This window comes from Peromyscus eremicus, chromosome 1 (assembly GCF_949786415.1).
Source record: "Peromyscus eremicus chromosome 1, PerEre_H2_v1, whole genome shotgun sequence".
Taxonomy (NCBI): domain Eukaryota; kingdom Metazoa; phylum Chordata; class Mammalia; order Rodentia; family Cricetidae; genus Peromyscus; species Peromyscus eremicus.
In genome coordinates, this window is record NC_081416.1 from 158,139,019 (window position 1) to 158,158,388 (window position 19,370).

Sequence of the window (19,370 nt, forward strand, 5' to 3'; positions counted from 1 at the left end):
TCTTTCTTTCTTTCTTTCTTTCTTTCTTTCTTTCTTTCTTTCTTTCTTTCTTTTTTTTTTTTTTTTTTGGTTTTTTGAGGCAGGGTTTCTCTCTGTAACAGCCCTGGCTGTCCTGGATGTCGCTCTATAGACCAGGCTGCCCTCAAACTCACAGAGACCCACCTGCCTTTGCCTTCCTAGCGCTGAGATTAAAGGCGTGTGCCAGCACTACCTGGAGAAAATATTCTTAAATTAGGAAATGGTGATGTATGTGTAATGATACGGTGCGCTAGAGGCCTTGGTGGGTTTTGGACCAAGGTGCCCCAGCGGGTGAGACATGCCTTACGGGCATGGCAGACAGTGGAAAGTGACTCACGCGACGCAACGTCCATGTGACAAGTTTATTTTGCGGGGAGGGGAAAGGAGAGAGGAGAGAGAAAGCTAGAAAGAGAGAGAGGGAGAGAGAAAGGTGCGGGCTACCTGGGGGAGGGGGGAGAGCAAAGGGGGAGGAGAGGTTTTTTTCTCTTTTTTCTTGAAGTGGCCTTCACAAAAGAACACTAGGTGGGTCCCAAGGAGGGCGGGTTCAGAACGTTAACAGTGTACAGAACTCTGTGAATACACTAAAAACAATTAAATTGTATGCAGCAAGAGCTTATACAGGGAATTGAACCCTGGAACTCGTGCATGTGGTCTGAGTCTTTTTATGTCCTATTAGTTATAGTTAGGTTGGATTTTTAAAAGAAAATCAAATCCACTGAGGTACAATTTATATACAATAAAATACACTAATTGTATGTTTATTTTAAAATACACCTATAAATGCTTCTTTCATGTGCTTTGCTTCTGTGTTTATATGTGCACTACCTGCAGTCAGTGGCCTGTGGAGGCCAGACAAGGACATCAGATCTTCAGGAACTGGAGTTACAAATGGTTGTGAACAAGCATGTGGGTGCTTGGAACTGGATTTAGGTCCTTTGTGAGAATAGAAAGTACTCTTAATCACTGAGCTATCTCTCCAGCCCAAGAATGCACTGATTTTTAAAATGAGCTGTTTGTATATGTCACTGCTGTCACATTTATGACCTAGACCTTTCTGTTTGATTTTTGTTTTTCAAGACAGAGTTTCTCTGTGTGGTCCTGACTGTCCTGGAGCTCACTCTGTAGACCAGGCTGGCCTCGAACTCACAGAGTTTCACAGAGAAACCTGCCTCTGCCTCCTGAGTGCATGCACTACTGTCACCTGGTTCTGCTTAGACTATTTTTAAACATCAAGCCCCACTCTGATGTTCCTTGGGCATCTGTAGGCAGAAGTTTCTCTCCCCCTGTGCCTGTTCCCAAATACACAGCAGCTGCTTTCCAAATAATTGACTTGGAGGCTTAATATTACTTATAAATGTTCGGCTGGTATCTCAGGCTTATTACTAACTAGCTCTTACATTTAAATTAACCCATCATTCGTATCTATGTTTAGCTATGTGTCTAGTACCTTTTCTCAGTACGATATTCTCTTCTTGCTTCCTCTATGTCTGGCTGGTGATTCCTGAATCTACCCTTCTCTTCCCAAAATTCTCCTAGTCTGGTGACCTTGCCTATACTTCCTGCCTGGCTACTGGCCAGTCAGCATTTTATTAAACCAATTTGCGTGACAAATCTTTACAGTGTACAAGAGCATTATCCCACAGCAGGCATCCACTAAGTGAGGCATTCTTCATGTAGAGTTCCTTATAAATGAAATCACAGTTGCTGGTAGTGGTGGTGCACACCTTTGATTCCAGCACTTGGGAGGCAGAGACAGGCAGATCTGTGTGAGTTCCAGGCCAGCCTGGTCTACACAGTGAGTATGGAGTTCCAGGACAGCCAGAGCTACATAGGGAGATCCTGTCTCAAATAAATGAATGGAATTACATACTAGGTACACTTTTTTACTTTGGCTTTGGCAAGATGTTTATGGGATTCAAATGTACTCTTTTCTATGTAAGTATTTCCTTTCATTGCTGAACAGTATTCTCTTTTATGTATTCTATGTCTGAGTTTGTATGTACAGTCACATGTTTGTGGATGTTTCTATTATCTCTAGATTAGTTGATTTAAATAAAGCTGACAGAAGCATTTGCTTATATTTTATAAACATGTGCTTTCATTTATTTTAGAAAATATGTGGTAGTAGCTTCGGTGAATCTTATAAGCAAATATTTAATTTTTTAAGTAACTGCCAGACTGTTTTACAAAGTGGTCATACTATTTAATTTCACCAGCAATGTAGGAAACTTTGGTTTGTTCCATGTCCCATTATTGTTGGTCCTTTTTTAAAGATTTGTTTTTCTGTGTGTGTGTGTGTGTGTGTGTGTGTGTGTGTGTGTGTGTGTGTAAATTCATACATTAGTGCAGTGCCTGCACAGGCCAGTAGGGGATGCTGGAGCACTTAGAATTTACAGAAAGCTTTGTGAGCTGCCTGTTGCGGGAACAGAACTCTGGTCTTTTGCAGAAGCAGTGTAAGTATTTAACTCTTGAGCCACCACCTCGGCTCCTCTTGTTAGTCTTTTGAGTTTAATTAGATTCTTAGAGAGTGAGCCATGGTATCCAATTAAGGCTTCATTTAGGCAGAAAGGGCATTGCCATCTTCAAATTCTATTTAATTTTAGGTGCTTTTAGTCACATGTTGGCCATATTAGGTTCTTTCTTTCCTCCCTCCCCCATCTCCCTACCTCCTTCTACACATACCTCAGCCCGGCCTTGTGCCTCATCCTCCAAAGTTCTGAGACTTCAAGTGCGAGTCATCATGCCTGGCATTAAACTATTGAAGGGCTCTAGCTAGCCCAGGCCTAGCAAACATGGCTCTGGCAGGCCTTGCCCTTCTCTCCCAGTCCCTCTGCCTTGCTAAAAACTGTTAGATTATATTCCTAAAGCTAGCCGTCAAGGTCTTTTCCCTTATGTGGCCACTTCTCCTGAGGCTGACTACCAAGGTCCAGCTATCTAAGTTTTGAAGTCCAGTAATCAAAAGCCTCCTTTGGCTCACCTAACTAACATGCCCAATTAAAATGAAACACTTCACAGTAACACAGGGTTTCCCCCTTTACCTTTATATACCGCCGTTTTCCTGTGGGCCACGTCTGTCTCCTCTCTACCCAGAGGCAGTCCTTCTTCCCTCTGGGACAAACACCCTACCCCCTCTCCGTTGTTCCCTTCCGCCTCTCCCTTGTCCTCCCTTGTCTTGTGTTCGTCTCTTATTCTCTGCTCTCTGGGGCAAATAAATCTCCTTTGCGCTGAGAACCTGACCGTGGGGTTCCTGGGCAGATAGTTTTCCTTTCAACTATTATTTTTATTAATGCTGCCTATTACTTTAGATGGGGAATGATGGGAAAGAATGGGCTTCATGCCTGCACTCCAGTCCATCCTTCAGAAGGACACTTTGACTACTCCCCTCCCTTGTGGTATCCCCAGGGGATTGACCTCAGCTTCTACCCTAGCTCCCAATGTGGTTTGTCCCATTAAAGACTTTAACACTCTTCCAGTTGTTCGTGATACTGATTCTGACGCCACCTGGAGTTGCTGGGGGTTTCTTGTCGGAACAGATTTCCATTCTGAGCTGTCAATCTTGTCCATGAATGATTTTTCTACAAAGCGGATTGGACCACCTTGGTTTTTCCCCTCATTTCCCAGTGGTTCCTCCCAGGAGTCTCTCAAGATTTTTCTCTTCTCTGGATCCCCTGAATTCTACGGTTTCTTCCAGCAGATGGCGCTGTATTCAGCGTGACAACTAGATTTCTAAGTATAGCAGAACTCATGACCCCAGGTCGAGTACCTTCCTCCGCTCGGATGATGCACAGACAAGGGCCACAGCACTCTGATCTGCCTGACAGTTCTGTATTTCATTCTGTGAAATCCGGCTGGATATTGATTCCTGTGCTGTACGGAATGGATAAGCCTCAAAGATGGCGGCCTACACGAATAGGCCTCTGTGGGAGCGGCCATGTTCTCCGGGCCTCTCAAGGAATTGTATGCAAATGCTCTTGCAGCTATGTGTTTATGTGTGTGGGTGTGTGCGTGTGCGTGTGCGTGTGCGTGTGAGTGTGTGTGTGTGCGCGCGCCTTGTCGACTGTTGGCTTTCTCTGGCTTCACGGGTAACGCTGGGCATGCGCAATACTAATAGCCCAAGAGGACGGTTTTTTTTGGGTTGGTTTTTTTTTTTTTTGGAACACCGGAAGTGACAGTGGTCCTGGAAGGTGATTTCTTGCCCGCGCTGCTGCTATTGAGTATTCCTGTTATTAATTCTATTAATAACAAGAAGTCTTCGGGGATGATTCCGGTTGGTTTCAACTAGAATTCTGTGGAGTCAGCAGTGTGTGTGGACGTTAGGAGTTAGTGATGCGGTGCTGGGTTGATGGTTGTCAGTGGCGAGGGTTTCTCCGTCAATAACGGGACTCTGAGTTTTGGAGATTGGAGGTTGGGCGGGTAGCGGGGTGTGAGTGACATTAAGAACTGTCCTGAGTGACTGAGGTCTGTACCAGCCGTGAGATGGTGGCGGCTGTCATCAGTGTGCTTTCTAACCTGAAAGTTTAGCTCATTAATTTTTAGCCACCATTAATGTAAAAGATTTTCAATCTTTGGTATGTAGTTTTCTTTGTTATTATTCAAATATAAGTGGCTTTCTTTTTAAATTTGTTTTCTTTGATCCAGGGATCATTTTAAAGTGCATTTCCTGTTTCAAATAATGTCTCTGGGTAGTGTTCGAGTTGAAAAATGCTTTATGGTCTATGCCATAATCACTTTTCATAAATGTCACATCTATTTCATAAAAATAATTCGTTCTTTAATTAATTGTATTGTGATATAATAAGCATATATTTTAACATATCATATGACCTTACAGATTTTTTTGTCTTAGTTGTGGGGGAAGGTATATTGCTCATATATTTGAAGTATATTGTTACCAACACTTGTGTATATTTTTACATAATACATTTACCTATTCTTTGAAAATTCTCCATACGTATACAATGGATTTTGATCTTACCCACCCTTACTACCTCCCTCCACTTGCGAGTATTGGGGGGAGCGTTTCAAGACAGGGTTTCTTTGTGTAGCCCTGGCAGTCCTGAAATTCACTCTGTAGACCAGGCTGGCCTTGAACTCAGACATCTGCCTGTCTCTGCCTCCTGAGTGCTGAGTGCACCACTATGCCCGGCTATACCTATTTTTAGTAATAGGTATGACTAAATAGCTCAAGGGATATTGGCAATTCAAGTGTCCATCATCCATTTGTAAAAGAGCTTATTTTCCCAAATGCCTTTCCTTTTTGCATGTTTTCTATTTTTTGTCCAGTTTTTACCCCTTGGCTTTTTAAAAGCAATTGCTAGGTTTTTTGTTTTTGTTTTTTTTTGTTTTTTTAAAATTAGAAAGAACCTATTGGTCTCATGATGAAATAATATATATCTTTATTTCAATTTTGTGGCATTTTTTCTTTTTCTTTTTTTGCTGGGGATTAGACACAGGACCTGAAGCATGTTAGGCAAATGCTCTGCCTCTGAGCTATAGCTTCCAAGCAGTTCATTCTCTCTCTCTCTCTCTCTCTCTCTCTCTCTCTCTCTCTCTCTCTCTCTCTCTCACACACACACACACACACACACACACACACACACACACCATACACACATTATATATATTCACATACATTTATATATTATACATTTTATATATATAGTGTGTGTGTATGTGTGTGTATTAAAGCTATTTGTATATGGAGGCAGCACAGACTTGCTATTTCACAAGTGTGAAAGTCAGAGAATAACCCATGGGAGTTGGTTCTCTCTTTTCCACCATGTGGGTCCCTGAGAGCAAAGTTGGGTCATTAGGCTTGGTTGCAGGTACCTTTATCACCTGAGTCATGTTGCTGCTTCCTGCCCCCCACCCATGTCATATTTTATCATATAATATGGTCTGCTCAGAAATGTGTGTTCTGTCTTTTCTAGCTTTAGTTTTCCTCTTCTGTGCAATGGATGGGCATAACTAGATACCCTCTTGGACTTTGCTCCAAATTCTGACGACTAGAGCAAAATTTGATGGTGATAGGTCTGTGGTAGTGTCGGGGAGCTACTGCTCTTCCCTAGGAATAGCTCTTCTAGCTGCACGTGGTCTGGAGAGATGCTACAATATATAAGAAGTGGAAGATTAACTAAAGGCAGGACTTCATGATGCAGCTTCCATGAAGTTGTCGTCTATGAAGGGGTGAGACTTTTGATATGATGTAGCTGTTTGGGGGTCACCCATGCTCCTTCGGTTACCCCTCCCCTGCACTCTGTAAGCCAGCCCCATAAACTCATTGGCCTCACCAATTTGGACTTAGGTGAAATTCTATTTTTGTCTGTTGTTGCTCTAATCTGGGGTGATTAGACTGCAGCTCCTGTTTCCCCAGTGAAATAGCACCACTCACAACCCCTTGCACAGTGTTACACAAATACAGACTCCAAAGTATTTTTAATTGTTTTGGGGTGTCTAAAAGTACGCATAAGTTTTCAGTCCTGCCTGAGTTTGTATACTGAACAGCACGTGATGGTTGATCTAGTTTGCTTTTTTCCAGGTGGTAGCCAGTTATAGCAACATCAATCACAAAATGAGTGTCTTGGGTACACTTGGGTATATTGTTTTACTTATTTTGATTGTGTTGTCTTTACATTTTGATATCTATTTAAAATTTTTTTTTGCATTTATGTAGTGTTTGTATTGTGTTAGTGTGCATGAGCACATGCCATGGTGTGTGTGTGTGTTAGTGTGTGTGTGTGTGTGTGTGTGTGTGTGTGTGTGTGTGTGTGCATGAGCATATGCTGTGGTGTATATGTGGAGGGAGAGGACAGTCTGCACAGTCCAATTCTCTCTTTCGCCATGTGGGTCTTGGGGATGGAACTCAGGTTGTCGGATTTGGTAGTAGGTGCTGTTTACCCTCAAAGATGTCTCCCCAGACCCAGTTTTTCTTAAATTTTCTACTCTTCCAGCACTGTTTATTGAGTGTAGTCCCTAGTATAACATTTCAGCATCATTCTGGGTACTAGTTAGAAGCATAAATTCTTAAGTCCTTAGACCTGCAGGAACAGAAACTGTGGGAAGTGAGGCTGAGAATTTTTAATTGTATTTTGACAATTCCTCTAGAACAGCGGTTCTCAGCCTTCTTAACGCTGTGGCCCTTTAATACAGTTCCTCATGTTGTGGTGACCCCCAACCACAAATTATTTTGTTGCTACTTCATAACTGTAATTTCATATGGTTAGGGATCATGATGTAAATATCTGTGTTTCCCAGTGGTCTTAGGTGACCCCTGTGAAAGAGTTATTCAACCACAAAGGGTCATGACTCACATGTTTAGATGCCCAAGATGTGTTTCAGTGGTGAATGTCTAAGGATTAAGGACTTAATCTTTCCAGGTTTTTTGGTGTCTCTGTGAGGCTCCTTAAAAGATCTTCCACCAGACTCCATATCATCTCTTCCCTAATCTCTGACTGAATTCATAGAGAACCATTAAGTTTCTGGTTACTGAGAGAACAGGGTTGAGATCCAGAGTGACCTTGCTAACCAACTGCACTTCAATCTAGGAAACTACACCCTTGACACTAGAGGATCCTGGAAGTTCCTGTGAGGTCAGCACAAGGAATCCTGGGGGTGGGACTTCCTCCAAGAAATAGATGCCTCTGATTTGTCATTAGAGTCTCAGAGGAAAAGCAGATAGGAAAAGCATAGTCTCAGAGGAAAAAGCATGAAGGACCATGGTGAAGGACGGTGGTGAAGGACCATGGTTAAGGGCTGTTGTTTGTCATCCTACTGTCTCTATCTTTTGTCTGTGGATACTATTCTTGTTAGAAATTACTTCTGTGTAGGGTTTTTGAAGAAATGGCTCTATTTCTTCTCAAGTTGCCACACAGAACACAAATATTCTCTTTATTCAGTTTTTGAAATTTCCATTTCTTAGTGTCTCCAGTTTTTATTTTCCTCCACTGTTTTGTTCCTTTTTGCTGCCTTCTTTTCTGGGAAATGATGTCAACTTTGTCTCCTACCCCTCTGTTGAGCTACCTGTTACCACTATTGACATTTCATTCCAAGTTTTAATTAAAAATTTCTAGTTTGGGGCTGGTGAGATGCTCACTAGGTAAGTTTGCTTGCCCTGTAAGCTTGGAGACCCAAATTCAATTCCTGCAACCCACATAAAAGTGGAAAGAGCTGGGCGGTGGTGGCGCACGCCTTTAATCCCAGCACTCGGGAGGCAGAGCCAGGCGGATCTCTGTGAGTTCAAGGCCAGCCTGGTCTCCAAAGCGAGTTCCAGGAAAGGCGCAAAGCTACACAGAGAAACCCTGTCTGGAAAAACCAAAAAAAAAAAAAAAAAAGTGGAAAGAGAGGACACACTCCACAACGTTGTCTTCTGTGCTTCATATACCCATCATGGCAGGTACAAGCACACACAGGCCCTTTAGTCTGGGGCTGGAGAGGTGCCCACCAGTTTCATGAAGTCTCAGGTTCGCTTCCCAGCACCCACATGGTGGCTCACAGCCTTCTGGCCCTCCTGTTCCAGGTGGTCCAGTGCCCTTTTCTGGCCTCCTTGGGTACTGTACACATGTAGTACACATACATACATGTAAACAAAACACTCACACGCATAAATAGAAATAAGTAAATTTTTTCATTTTAAGCCCTTGGGCTGCAGAGATGACTTGGTGGTTAAGAATACTGGCTGAGCCTGGTGGTGGTGGTGGTGGTGGTGGTGGTGGTGGTGGTGGTGGTGGTGCACGCCTTTAATCCCAGCAATCGGGAGGCAGAGCCAGGTGGATCTCTGTGAGTTCGAGGCCAGCCTGGTCTACAGAGTGAGATCCAGGACAGGCTCCAAAACTACGCAGAGAAACTGTGTCTCGAAAAACAAAAACAAAAACAAACAAATAAAGAACACTGGCTGCTTTTCCAGAGGACCCAGGTTTGATTCCTAGAACCCACATGGGAGCTCATAACTGTCTATAACTCCAGTTTCATCAGGGCATCAGATGCTCTTCTGGTTTCTTTCTTTTTTTTTTTAAGATGCCCAGAGCAAAATGGTATTGATTCTGTTTATTTGAAGTTGTTTTTTAATTTGAAATATAACTAATTAAATCTATCCTGTGTACTGTCACAAAAAAAAAGCATTGTGATGCATTTTTTTTTTTTTTTTTTTAAGACAGGGTTTCTCTGTGTAGCTTTGCGCCTTTCCTGGAACTCGCTTTGGAGACCAGGCTGGCCTCGAACTCACAGAGATCCGCCTGGCTCTGCCTCCAGAGTGCTGGGATTAAAGGCGTGTGCCATCACCGCCTGGCGCTCTTCTGGTTTCTATAGGCACCAGACATACATGTAGGAAAAACATTCATACATATAGAATTCAAAAAAAAATTTTTTTTAATCTTTTAGGTATTTTTGTCCTTTTTTTTTTTTTTTTTTTAAAGACAGAGTCTCACTATGTAGCTCTGACTGGCTTGGACCTCAATATGTAGACCAGGCTGGCCTTGAACTCACAGAGATCCACCTGCCTCTGCCTCCCAAATGCTGGGATTAAAGGTGTGCGCCACCACTGCTGGCTTTTAAATATTCATTTTTATAGCATTTGTTGTTTGTTTTTTTCATTAGTGTTGTATGTCTTATTCTTCTGGTGATATAGTGATAGTTTGTTAGGAATGACTCATTTTTTTTGTATAGGCAATGTGTATACTTAATTCATATATGGGGAACTAAAAAACAACGCTAAAAATACTATGTTGAAAGACACTCATGGGAAAGATGAACTGTGGTTAACCCACCTCATTCTCTGCATGCCCATGTTACTGAGTGTAGATGACCAGTTTATATTATTTGCCATGGATTATTCTGTTCATTATCTATCTCTCTATATATATAAACAACTATTTTTTCTTGTGATTTCAAAAATAGTATACTGGACACAACATTGAAATTTGTTTTTAAATGTTTAATAAATACAGATCATCTTGTGAACAACATTCTTCTCTTAAACATAACTTCTTTTTCTGATCTCTAAGAAGCAGTAGGATCTCATTTCAGGCTTTGACCACAAATATCAAGTCTCAGCTGAATCGTAATGACATTTCTGCTCTATTGGGCAATTTTAGCTTTAGATATCTCAGTCATTTTTATGTAGAGGATGGGGAGCCAGGATTAAGAACTAATAGTTATTTGTATTGGTGGGAATAAGAGGATGTTTATGGCCTTAGCAGTTGAATAGTGCTGTGATTTCTGTCTGTGCTTAGACATGATTACAGAGCGGTCTTTGAAACGTTTTCTAATTATTCTTTATCAATAAAAAACTCGGGAGTCAGATATTGGGGTAAGAACCTGATTGGTCAGAGAAATGGCAGAGAAGCAGTCAGGGACCTCCACTCTCTCCCCTCCCTCTATCCCAAAGGGATGAGCCTTTCTCTCAGCCTCTCCCTACTACTTCCTGTGTCTCTCTATGTGTCCTCAGTCTTCCAAAACCACTGTGGCTAATTTTGGTTTGCTATTAGCTAGCTCTGCCTCTGATTCAAAGTAAACTTTATTGGCAGTCTCAAGAGTGTCAGAGTGCGATCAAAATATCCCACAAAAGGTCTTGATTTTGTCTTGTGCCGCAGTGGCCAGAGAGTGAGTCTTCTTTACTGTTGACTGCCTGTGAGGTCGTGTGTGTGTGTGTGTGTGTGTAACACCATGGAGAGTACCATGATCTACGTAATCCCATCAGTCCAGCTCCTAGTAACACTGGAGCCCACATGATAGTACCAGGCCCAGCTGTCAGCAGCTGCTTTTCTTATTTAAAAATAAAGGATCGGGAAAGTATTGACTCAGAATCAAAAGAAACCTACAAGCCAGGTGGTGGTGGCACACACCTTTAATCCCAGCACTCAGGAAACAGAGGCAGGCAGATCTCTGTGAGTTTGAAGCCAGCCTGGTCTACAGACTGAGTTCCAGGACAGCCAGGGCTACACAGAGAAACCCTGTCTTGAGAAAGAAAGAAAGAAGAAAGGAAGAAAGGAAGGAAGGAAGAAAGGAAGGAAGGAAGGAAGAAAGGAAGAATTTTACAGCTGCATATTTAGTAATAGGAATTTAAGATGAAAACCACCTAAAATGGTGATGAATGAATCTTACTGATAATAAGAATAATATACAAAGAATTACAATATTTATTTATTAATATATCTTTAAGTAAAAATGAACAGAGATCACCTCTGACCCATCTGTCTGGTGGCCCACTGTCCCCTGGATAGTTTCTGTTATATCCTACCCTAATAGGCTTTCTGTACCCCAATAATAGGTTTCTCCGCTGATGCAGTAAGCCAGATCAAGCCGAACTGAAAAAGTAAAAGAACAGGTTTATTTTGAGCAAAGCAACTCACAGGTGAGTTCTTCAGCCCCCAGAGATTAAGGTGGGAGAAAGAGCAGGAGAAGTCACATGGCTGAACTAGAGCAGGATGCTTATGTACCCTGTAGGTGAGGGGAGATGACATATCCACCACAAGCTGGGTTTGTGGCCAATCACAATGCTTTGGATGGGGACTTGGGCCATTGGCAACTTGAGGGGAGGAGCTGCCATAGCCACTAAGAATGCAGAACTGGGCTTTTTGGTGGTTCTCCTCCATGGGAGATTCTCTGAGAGGTTGGGGTTTGGAGAGAGAGAAATGGGGCCCTCCAAATCAAGCAGGAGTGAGCTGGAGATTTCCAGCCTAATACTGCCTATGGCACCAAACTATTGTAAAGCTTTCAGTCTGCCCATACAAGTTGCCTGCCTTCAAAGGCTGAGCTGAAGTGGTGCCCAGGCCCCTGGAACAAGCTATACCCAGCAAGGTGGTGTAGTACAACCTCTACATGAGCCACAGGGGACGAGGCACAGTGTCAGCTCCTTGTTTAGAGAGAGCATAACTATGTAGTCTACAGCCAACTCCCTCAGCTGTGCTTAGCACCTGTGAGGCCAGCAGGATACCCTAGGATTGAGGATGTAGAGTTCTGCTTTAGTTTCATTTCCCATTTCTGTGATTAAAAAAAAACAAAACCCTCACGAAAGCCACATAATAGAGAAAGGGTTTATTTGGCTCACAATTCCAGGTTACAGTCATTATGTGGGGATGCCACAGTGGCAGAAACTTGAAACAGCTGGTCACACTACAGTCAAGAGCATAGAGAATGAATGCATGCATGCTTACTTATGCTTAGCCCCCTCAGCCCTGCCCCGGACTACGCAGTTCAGGATCTCCTACCTAGGAAATGGTGCAGACCACAGTGGGCCTTCCATATCAGTTAACATAATCAAGACAGTCTTCCATAGGCCAACATGATCCAGACAGTCCCTCACTGATACTTTCTTCCTATGATTCTAAATTGTGTCGTTGACAAAATTAACCATTACAGTGCCCAAGGTAATGATGGTTGCTGGGATCCTCTTACCCTCCTCATTCTGAGCTGACTGCTACTAGGGGCCAGGAGGGTGGTGACAAGGCATTGCCTTTTGTACTCTCATGTGGCCATCTGGGGTTTCTGTGACTCTTCTGCTGTCCCCAGGAATCTTCTTTAGTTATTTCTATCAACATATAGTAGTTTATTTGTTATTTTGGCTGTGAGATGAGTGTTAGTGTTTCTACTTGGCCAGCTTGCTGGCATCACTCTCCAGGGACTTTTACAAATGAGTGAAAGACAAACAAAATCCTTATTTCTAAATACGTTTTTCCACACCCTGCAAATCTGTTTACACTGAACAGGAATTTGCTCTTGCAGAGATCAGTGTCCTTCATGGATGTGACTATAGATTTCAGCAGGGAAGAGTGGCAGCACCTAGACCCTGATCAAAGAAGTCTCTACCAGGATGTGATGCAGGAGACCTACAGTCACCTGCGCTCAGTAGGTAAGCAGAGTCCCCTGTTATCTGAAAGGAAGCCTCACTGAGCATATTCTTTTCTCAGTTGGATGCCTGCTATGAGGTATCTTAAATATGTCATGGTTTTTGTGTGTTTAACTAGGATTTTTTAAAGATTTATTTATTTATTTTTAAGTGTGTGCGTGTGCTCGCGCACCCATCTGTACCATGAAAGTGCAGTACCTGTGGAGGTCAGAAGAGGGCATCCGATTCACTGAAACTGGATTTCTAGGCAGTTGTGAGCACCCAGTGTGGATACTGTGAACCAAGTTTTCAAGTTAAGAACAAGCGCTCGTAACTGCTGAGCATCTCTTTAGCCCTGTAACCAGAGTACTTTATCTCCTTTATGTACTCTAAGGATTATTCTGTTCATAGAGATATGTGATTACTTAAGAACAAATTCTCATTAAACAAGAAGACTCTATGGATTGGGCTCTGAAACATGAGTACTTGGACCCAGTCCTTTATCATTTTCTGTGACCAGGATATCAAGTTCCCAAGACAGAGGTTTTCATGCTGGAGCAAGGAAAGGAAACATGGGCATTGCAGAATGAGAGCCCATGTCAGGACTGTGTAGGTGAGTGAGTGTGACCCATTTAGGTGGGAGGCAAGGAGCCTCAGCAAAGCAAGAGAGAAAATCTCAGCTGTCTTGAGCAGGATTGGCACCTTAGAAATGCTTTTAAAATGACCTCTAGGGAAAGTTCTAAATTTTTTTGTATTGCTTAAGGACCCTTAACATTGACTTCTCAAGTAACTGAATGCCTTCTACCTGGATGACCTTTGTTATTTCTGTCTTCTTGGCTTTATAGATTCTAGAGTGTGTGCTAATCTACCTCATTCTTCTTCTTCTTCTTCTTCTTCTTCTTCTTCTTCTTCTTCTTCTTCTTCTTCTTCTTCTTTTTTGTGAGTCCACATTTGACAGGGTCTTTCTTTGTATTTAGTTGATTTTTCTGTTGTTGTTGTTGTTTTATTACTGTACATTACTGATGAGGCCTGCATTTAATTATGACCTTGTGTTGTAGGCTTAGGATATGTGTTGATATTCCCTTTTATCTCTTTGGCTCACATCCTCCTCCCTCCCTATGATGGACATTTAAAAATCATCCAGGAGGTGGTGGCGCACACCTTTAATCCTAGCACTCGGGAAGCAGAGGCAGGTGGATCTCTGTGAGTTCGAGGCCAACCTGGGCTACAGAGTGAGTTCCAGGAAAGGTGCAAAAGCTACACAGAGAAAACCCTGTCTAGAAAAAAAAAAAAAAAAAACCAAAAAACAAACAAAAAAAATCCATGTTATGAAGTCTAAAATAAATTTGAGCTATATAGCAGTTTGTAGAAATGTCCCTTTGCTCTGCGTACCTTGTTCTTTGCTTTAGTTTGTTCACATCTGCTCGTATGTAATATAGCTACCTGGCTATTTCCTCTAACGGATGTACTGTGTGCCTGGATGTTTCTTGTCCACCACAACCTTCTTCATCAAATTACGACCCTTCCCTTCTCTGTGTTCATCCTGGATAAGACGTTTGTTCCCTGCCATGTAGCCTCTGCTAGCTGTACTGCAAACTAAAATAACATGTTTCACCTTCAGAAGGAAGCTAGCTTTACAGCAGGGGGGTCTGAAAAAAACCTCTTTGCACACTGAGCAAGAAGGTAGTTTTACAAATGATATTTTCTCATATTTCATTCTAGAAGAATTGCAGCAGATTGGTGACCAGAAAGAGACCTATCAGCAAATAGCAAATAGCAAATCAGCAAGTGATGTTATTTTCATCAAGAAGACACTGGATACAAAGAGTCATTATGGATATAAGACCATTAGAAAAATAATTCATGTGAATCCATACATTGTTCTTCCTCCTAAAAGACCCCACCAGTGTGACTCATTTGGGAATGATCTGAAGCATAATTTATATTTACAGAGTCATAATGAAAATGATGGGCCAAAGAGAATTAAAAGGATTCCTGAATGCAGTAAAATTTCATCCTATAACAATGCTGAGCATACTGTAACAGGAGAGAAATTATGGGACCATAATCAGTGTGGAAAAGTCATCAATTATGAACAAGTACCTTGTCAATATCCAAAAATTTATATTGGAGAGAAATCATATGAATGTGCTGAATTTGGAAAGATCTTCACCCAGAAGTCACAGTTCAAAATACATATGAAATCTCAAACAGGAGAAAAACTCTATGTATGTGTTGAATGTGGGAAGGCATTTTCAGAGAAGGCAGAATTCATTACACATCAGAAAACCCATACTAGAGAGAAGCCCTATAAATGCAATGACTGTGGAAAATCCTTTTTCCAAGTATCTTCTCTCTTCAGACATCAGAGGATTCACACTGGAGAAAAGCTCTATGAATGCAGCGAGTGTGGGAAAGGCTTCTCATATAACTCAGACCTCAGTATACATCAGAAAATTCATACAGGAGAGAGACATCATGAATGCATTGACTGTGGCAAAGCATTCACACAAAAGTCCACACTCAAGATGCACCAGAAAATCCATACAGGAGAAAGGTCCTATATATGTATTGAATGTGGACAAGCTTTTATCCAGAAGACACACTTGGTTGCACACCGAAGAATTCACACTGGAGAAAAGCCATATGGATGCAATATCTGTGGGAAATCCTTCATTTCCAAGTCACAACTGCAGGTCCATCAACGAATTCACACAAGAATGGGGCCCTGTATATCTGCTGAATATGGGAAAATCTTCAGCAGTAGTTCCAACCTCATTACACATAAAAAAATTCAAATTAGAGAGAAATCTTCCATCTGCACTGAATGTGGGAAGGCCTTTACTTATAAGTCTGAATTAATCATTCATCAGAGAATTCACACTGGAGAGAAACCTTATCAGTGTAGTGACTGTGGAAAAGCCTTCACCCAGAAGTCAGCTCTCACAGTGCACCAAAGAATCCATACAGGAGAAAAATCATATGTGTGCATGAAATGTGGGCTAGCTTTCATCCAAAAGGCACATTTGATTGCACACCAGATAATTCATACTGGAGAAAAACCTTATAAATGTGGTCACTGTGGGAAACTCTTTACTTCCAAGTCACAACTCCATGTACACAAACGAATTCACACAGGAGACAAACCTTACGTGTGCAGTAAATGTGGGAAGGCATTCACCAACAGGTCAAATCTCATCACACATCAGAAAACTCATACAGGAGAAAAATCCTATGTCTGTTCAAAATGTCGAAAGGCCTTCACTCAGAGGTCAGACCTGATTACACACCAGAGAATTCATACCGGAGAGAAACCATATGGATGCAGTACCTGTGGGAAAGCCTTTACCCAGAAATCACACCTCAATATACACCAGAAAATTCATACTGGCGAGAGACAGTATGAATGCCATGAATGTGGGAAAGCCTTCAATCAGAAATCAATACTCATTGTTCATCAGAAAATTCATACGGGGGAGAAACCCTATGTATGTACTGAATGTGGAAGAGCTTTCATCCGAAAGTCAAACTTCATCACCCATCAGAGAATTCATACTGGAGAGAAACCTTATGAATGCGGGGACTGTGGGAAATCCTTTACCTCCAAATCTCAGCTCTTGGTGCACCAGCCAGTCCACACAGGTGAGAAACCTTATGTGTGTGCTGAATGTGGGAAAGCCTTTAGTGGTAGGTCAAATCTCAGTAAGCACCAAAAAACTCATACTGGGGAGAAACCGTACGTCTGTTCTGAATGTGGGAAGACCTTCAGACAAAAGTCAGAGTTGGTAACACATCATAGAATTCATACTGGAGAGAAGCCTTATGAATGTAGTGACTGTGGGAAATCTTTCACTAAGAAATCACAGCTCCAAGTGCATCAGCGAATTCACACAGGAGAGAAGCCTTATGTGTGTGCTGAGTGTGGGAAGGCCTTCACTGATAGGTCCAATTTGAATAAGCACCAAACAACACACACTGGAGATAAACCTTATAAGTGTTTAGTCTGTGGAAAAGGCTTTGTTCAGAAGTCAGTGCTCAGTGTGCATCAGAGTATTCACACTTAAACGGTATGAGGAGAAACTCATTGAGGAAATGTCTTATTATAATCACTCTATGAAACAGAATGCTGTGTATATTATTGTAAATAAAAATGCCCATGTAGCAGTGCCACACATTACTGCTCAGAAAAGGACCTCAGAGAAGGTGCTGAATGGGATTATGGAGGACATTTCTACATGCTGAGAAGAAACTGCATCAATTTGATACAACATAAACTTTCTCATGAAAAAATACAATGGAACACTGTGTTTACTCCAGATGATGAGAATCCTGTTGGTGGAATTGGTATAGTGCCAACAAATTGAATAGTAAAACCATATAATATACATGACAGCAACAGCCTTCTTTTCTGTCAGCTGTTTGTTGCATATATTAACAGACCTGTGGGTGTGTTTGCATTCTTGGTTGAATGTAACGTATTTGTACATATCCAGTGCTTCTGTTGAGAGAGATATACTGCAGGAATGGGTATGGCATTTCATGCTTATAATTCCAGCCTTTGGGAAGAACTGAGGCAGGAGGGTCACCATCATTCAAGGCTAGTCTGAGCTACAGGGTAAGACCCTGTCTCAAAAATTAGAGAGAAAAGCTGGGCGGTGGTGGCGCACACCTTTAATCCCAGCACTCAGGAGGCAGAGCCAGGCGGATCTCTGTGAGTTCGAGGCCAGCCTGGACTACCAAGTGAGTTCCAGGAAAGGCGCAAAGCTACATAGAGAAACCCTGTCTCAAAAAAAAAAAAATTAGAAAGACCACACTAAAAACATATATTGACACAACCTTCAGAGTGTAAGTGGACTTCCCATTGTCATTTACACCAGGACCTGTAACACACTTCATAAGGTACCACTTGTAAGTGTTACAAGGTATCCTGGCCATCAAAAGCCAGACTATACCTACAGCTGGGAGGGAAAGGTAGCCTGGCTATAGGAAGCCAGGCTATACCTGTCAGTGTTACAGCTCTGAAGAGAAAGTTTTGTTGGCCCTTGGAAGCCAGGCTATACTTGTGTTACAACTCTGAACAGAAAGGTTTCCTGGAGAAGCCGGGCTATACCTATAGTTCAGAATGGAAAGGTATCCTGGCTGTCAGAAGCCAGGCTATACCTGTGTTACAACTCTGAAGAGAAACCTGTCCTGGCCATTGGAAGCCAAGCTGTACCTGTAAGTGTTACAGGCTCTGAAGAGAAAGGTTTCCTGGCCATCAGAAGCCAGGCTATTACCTATAGCTCGGAATAGAAAGGTATCCTGGCTGTGGGAAGCCAGGCTATTCTTACAGCTCTGTTCTGGTGAGGGAGAGTTCCCCCACAGGAATGTAGCAGTTCTGCTTCTCTCTGGGAGAGCCATTACATCTCTGCTCCACTCTGCTAAGGAAATTTCCCCACAGAAATGTAGTAGTTCAGCTCCTGCTCCTACCAAAGTTGTTACTTCTCTGCCTCGGTCTACTCCAGCAAAAGAAGGTCATCACTGAAACCTCATTCAAGAGATTTACTGGGAGGGAGGAATCCAGGAGAGAAGCTGCCTTTGCAGGGTGAGAAAAGGCAGCTTCTAACTGAATGGGTACAGAGCTTATATATGTCTTCTTAGGGCAGAATTTTTCCAGGGTGAAGATTTTCAGGGTAGGGATTGATAGGATTTCAATCCCTGAGCTTGGACAAGCTCAAAAATGGACTGGATTTCATGCTCAGGAATTGGTTGGTTTTCATGCTGAGTTGTTCAGGGGCAGAGTGTGTTTCTTTGGCTCTGGTTTCAGGGTCAAAGTGTGTTTCTTTCACTGGCCCTTTTTAACCTTTTGGCTCTAGTTTCAGGGGGGCAGTGAATTGGCTCTGATCTCAGGGGCAGGTTGTGTTTCTTTGGCTCTGGTTTCAGGTCAGGGTGTGTTTCTTTGGCTGGCCCTTTTATCCTATACCAGTAATACCTCTGTCAAAAACAATCACCATGTCATCTCCTGACCCCAGTTATAATACCTTTGGAATTTTCTTTACCCCCAGGAAGGCTTGAAATAAACTTTTAAGATCACCTGAGTCAAGTGAAATTTCTTGTCAAAGTTTTTTTTTTTTTACACTCATTTGCCTTCCTTGATGACTTGACTTTCATAAATTAACTTGTTAGACTAGCCTTGGTGTTGGGGGTTTAGCTAAATGCCTGTGTGTGTATAGATAGAGCATGGGCAGCCCATCAGCAGCCATCATTTGCTAATATTTTCTCAACTGGGGTGGTGCCTTATTGAGAAGTCTCTTTAGGAATCACTCTGATGTACATTCCTAGGTTGAATAATGAGATGCTAAACTGGATTGAGCCCCCAGCTTGTTGGGGGTGGGTGGAGGGAAGAAACACCAACCAATGTTGTAGTGGTTCTCAACCCTCCTAACACTGTGACCCTTTAATACAGTTCCTCATGTTGTGGTGACCCCAACCATGAAATTATTTTCATTGCTACTTCATAACTGTCATTTTGCTACTGTTAGGAATTGTAATG

At 42.3% G+C, this 19,370-nt stretch overlaps 1 protein-coding gene across 1 annotated transcript; it reads left to right on the forward strand.

Annotated features, from left to right (window-relative positions):
* The first annotated feature begins 4,187 nt into the window (after positions 1 to 4,187).
* On the forward strand, positions 4,188 to 17,478 carry LOC131920739 (zinc finger protein 27-like). The gene is made up of 4 exons (XM_059275185.1): positions 4,188 to 4,285; positions 11,282 to 11,365; positions 12,736 to 12,862; positions 14,561 to 17,478. Exons 3-4 carry the CDS (start codon positions 12,751 to 12,753, stop codon positions 16,900 to 16,902), a joined length of 2,454 nt encoding a protein of 817 aa, XP_059131168.1. The 5' UTR covers positions 4,188 to 4,285; positions 11,282 to 11,365; positions 12,736 to 12,750; the 3' UTR covers positions 16,903 to 17,478.
* Positions 17,479 to 19,370: the final 1,892 nt, after the last annotated feature.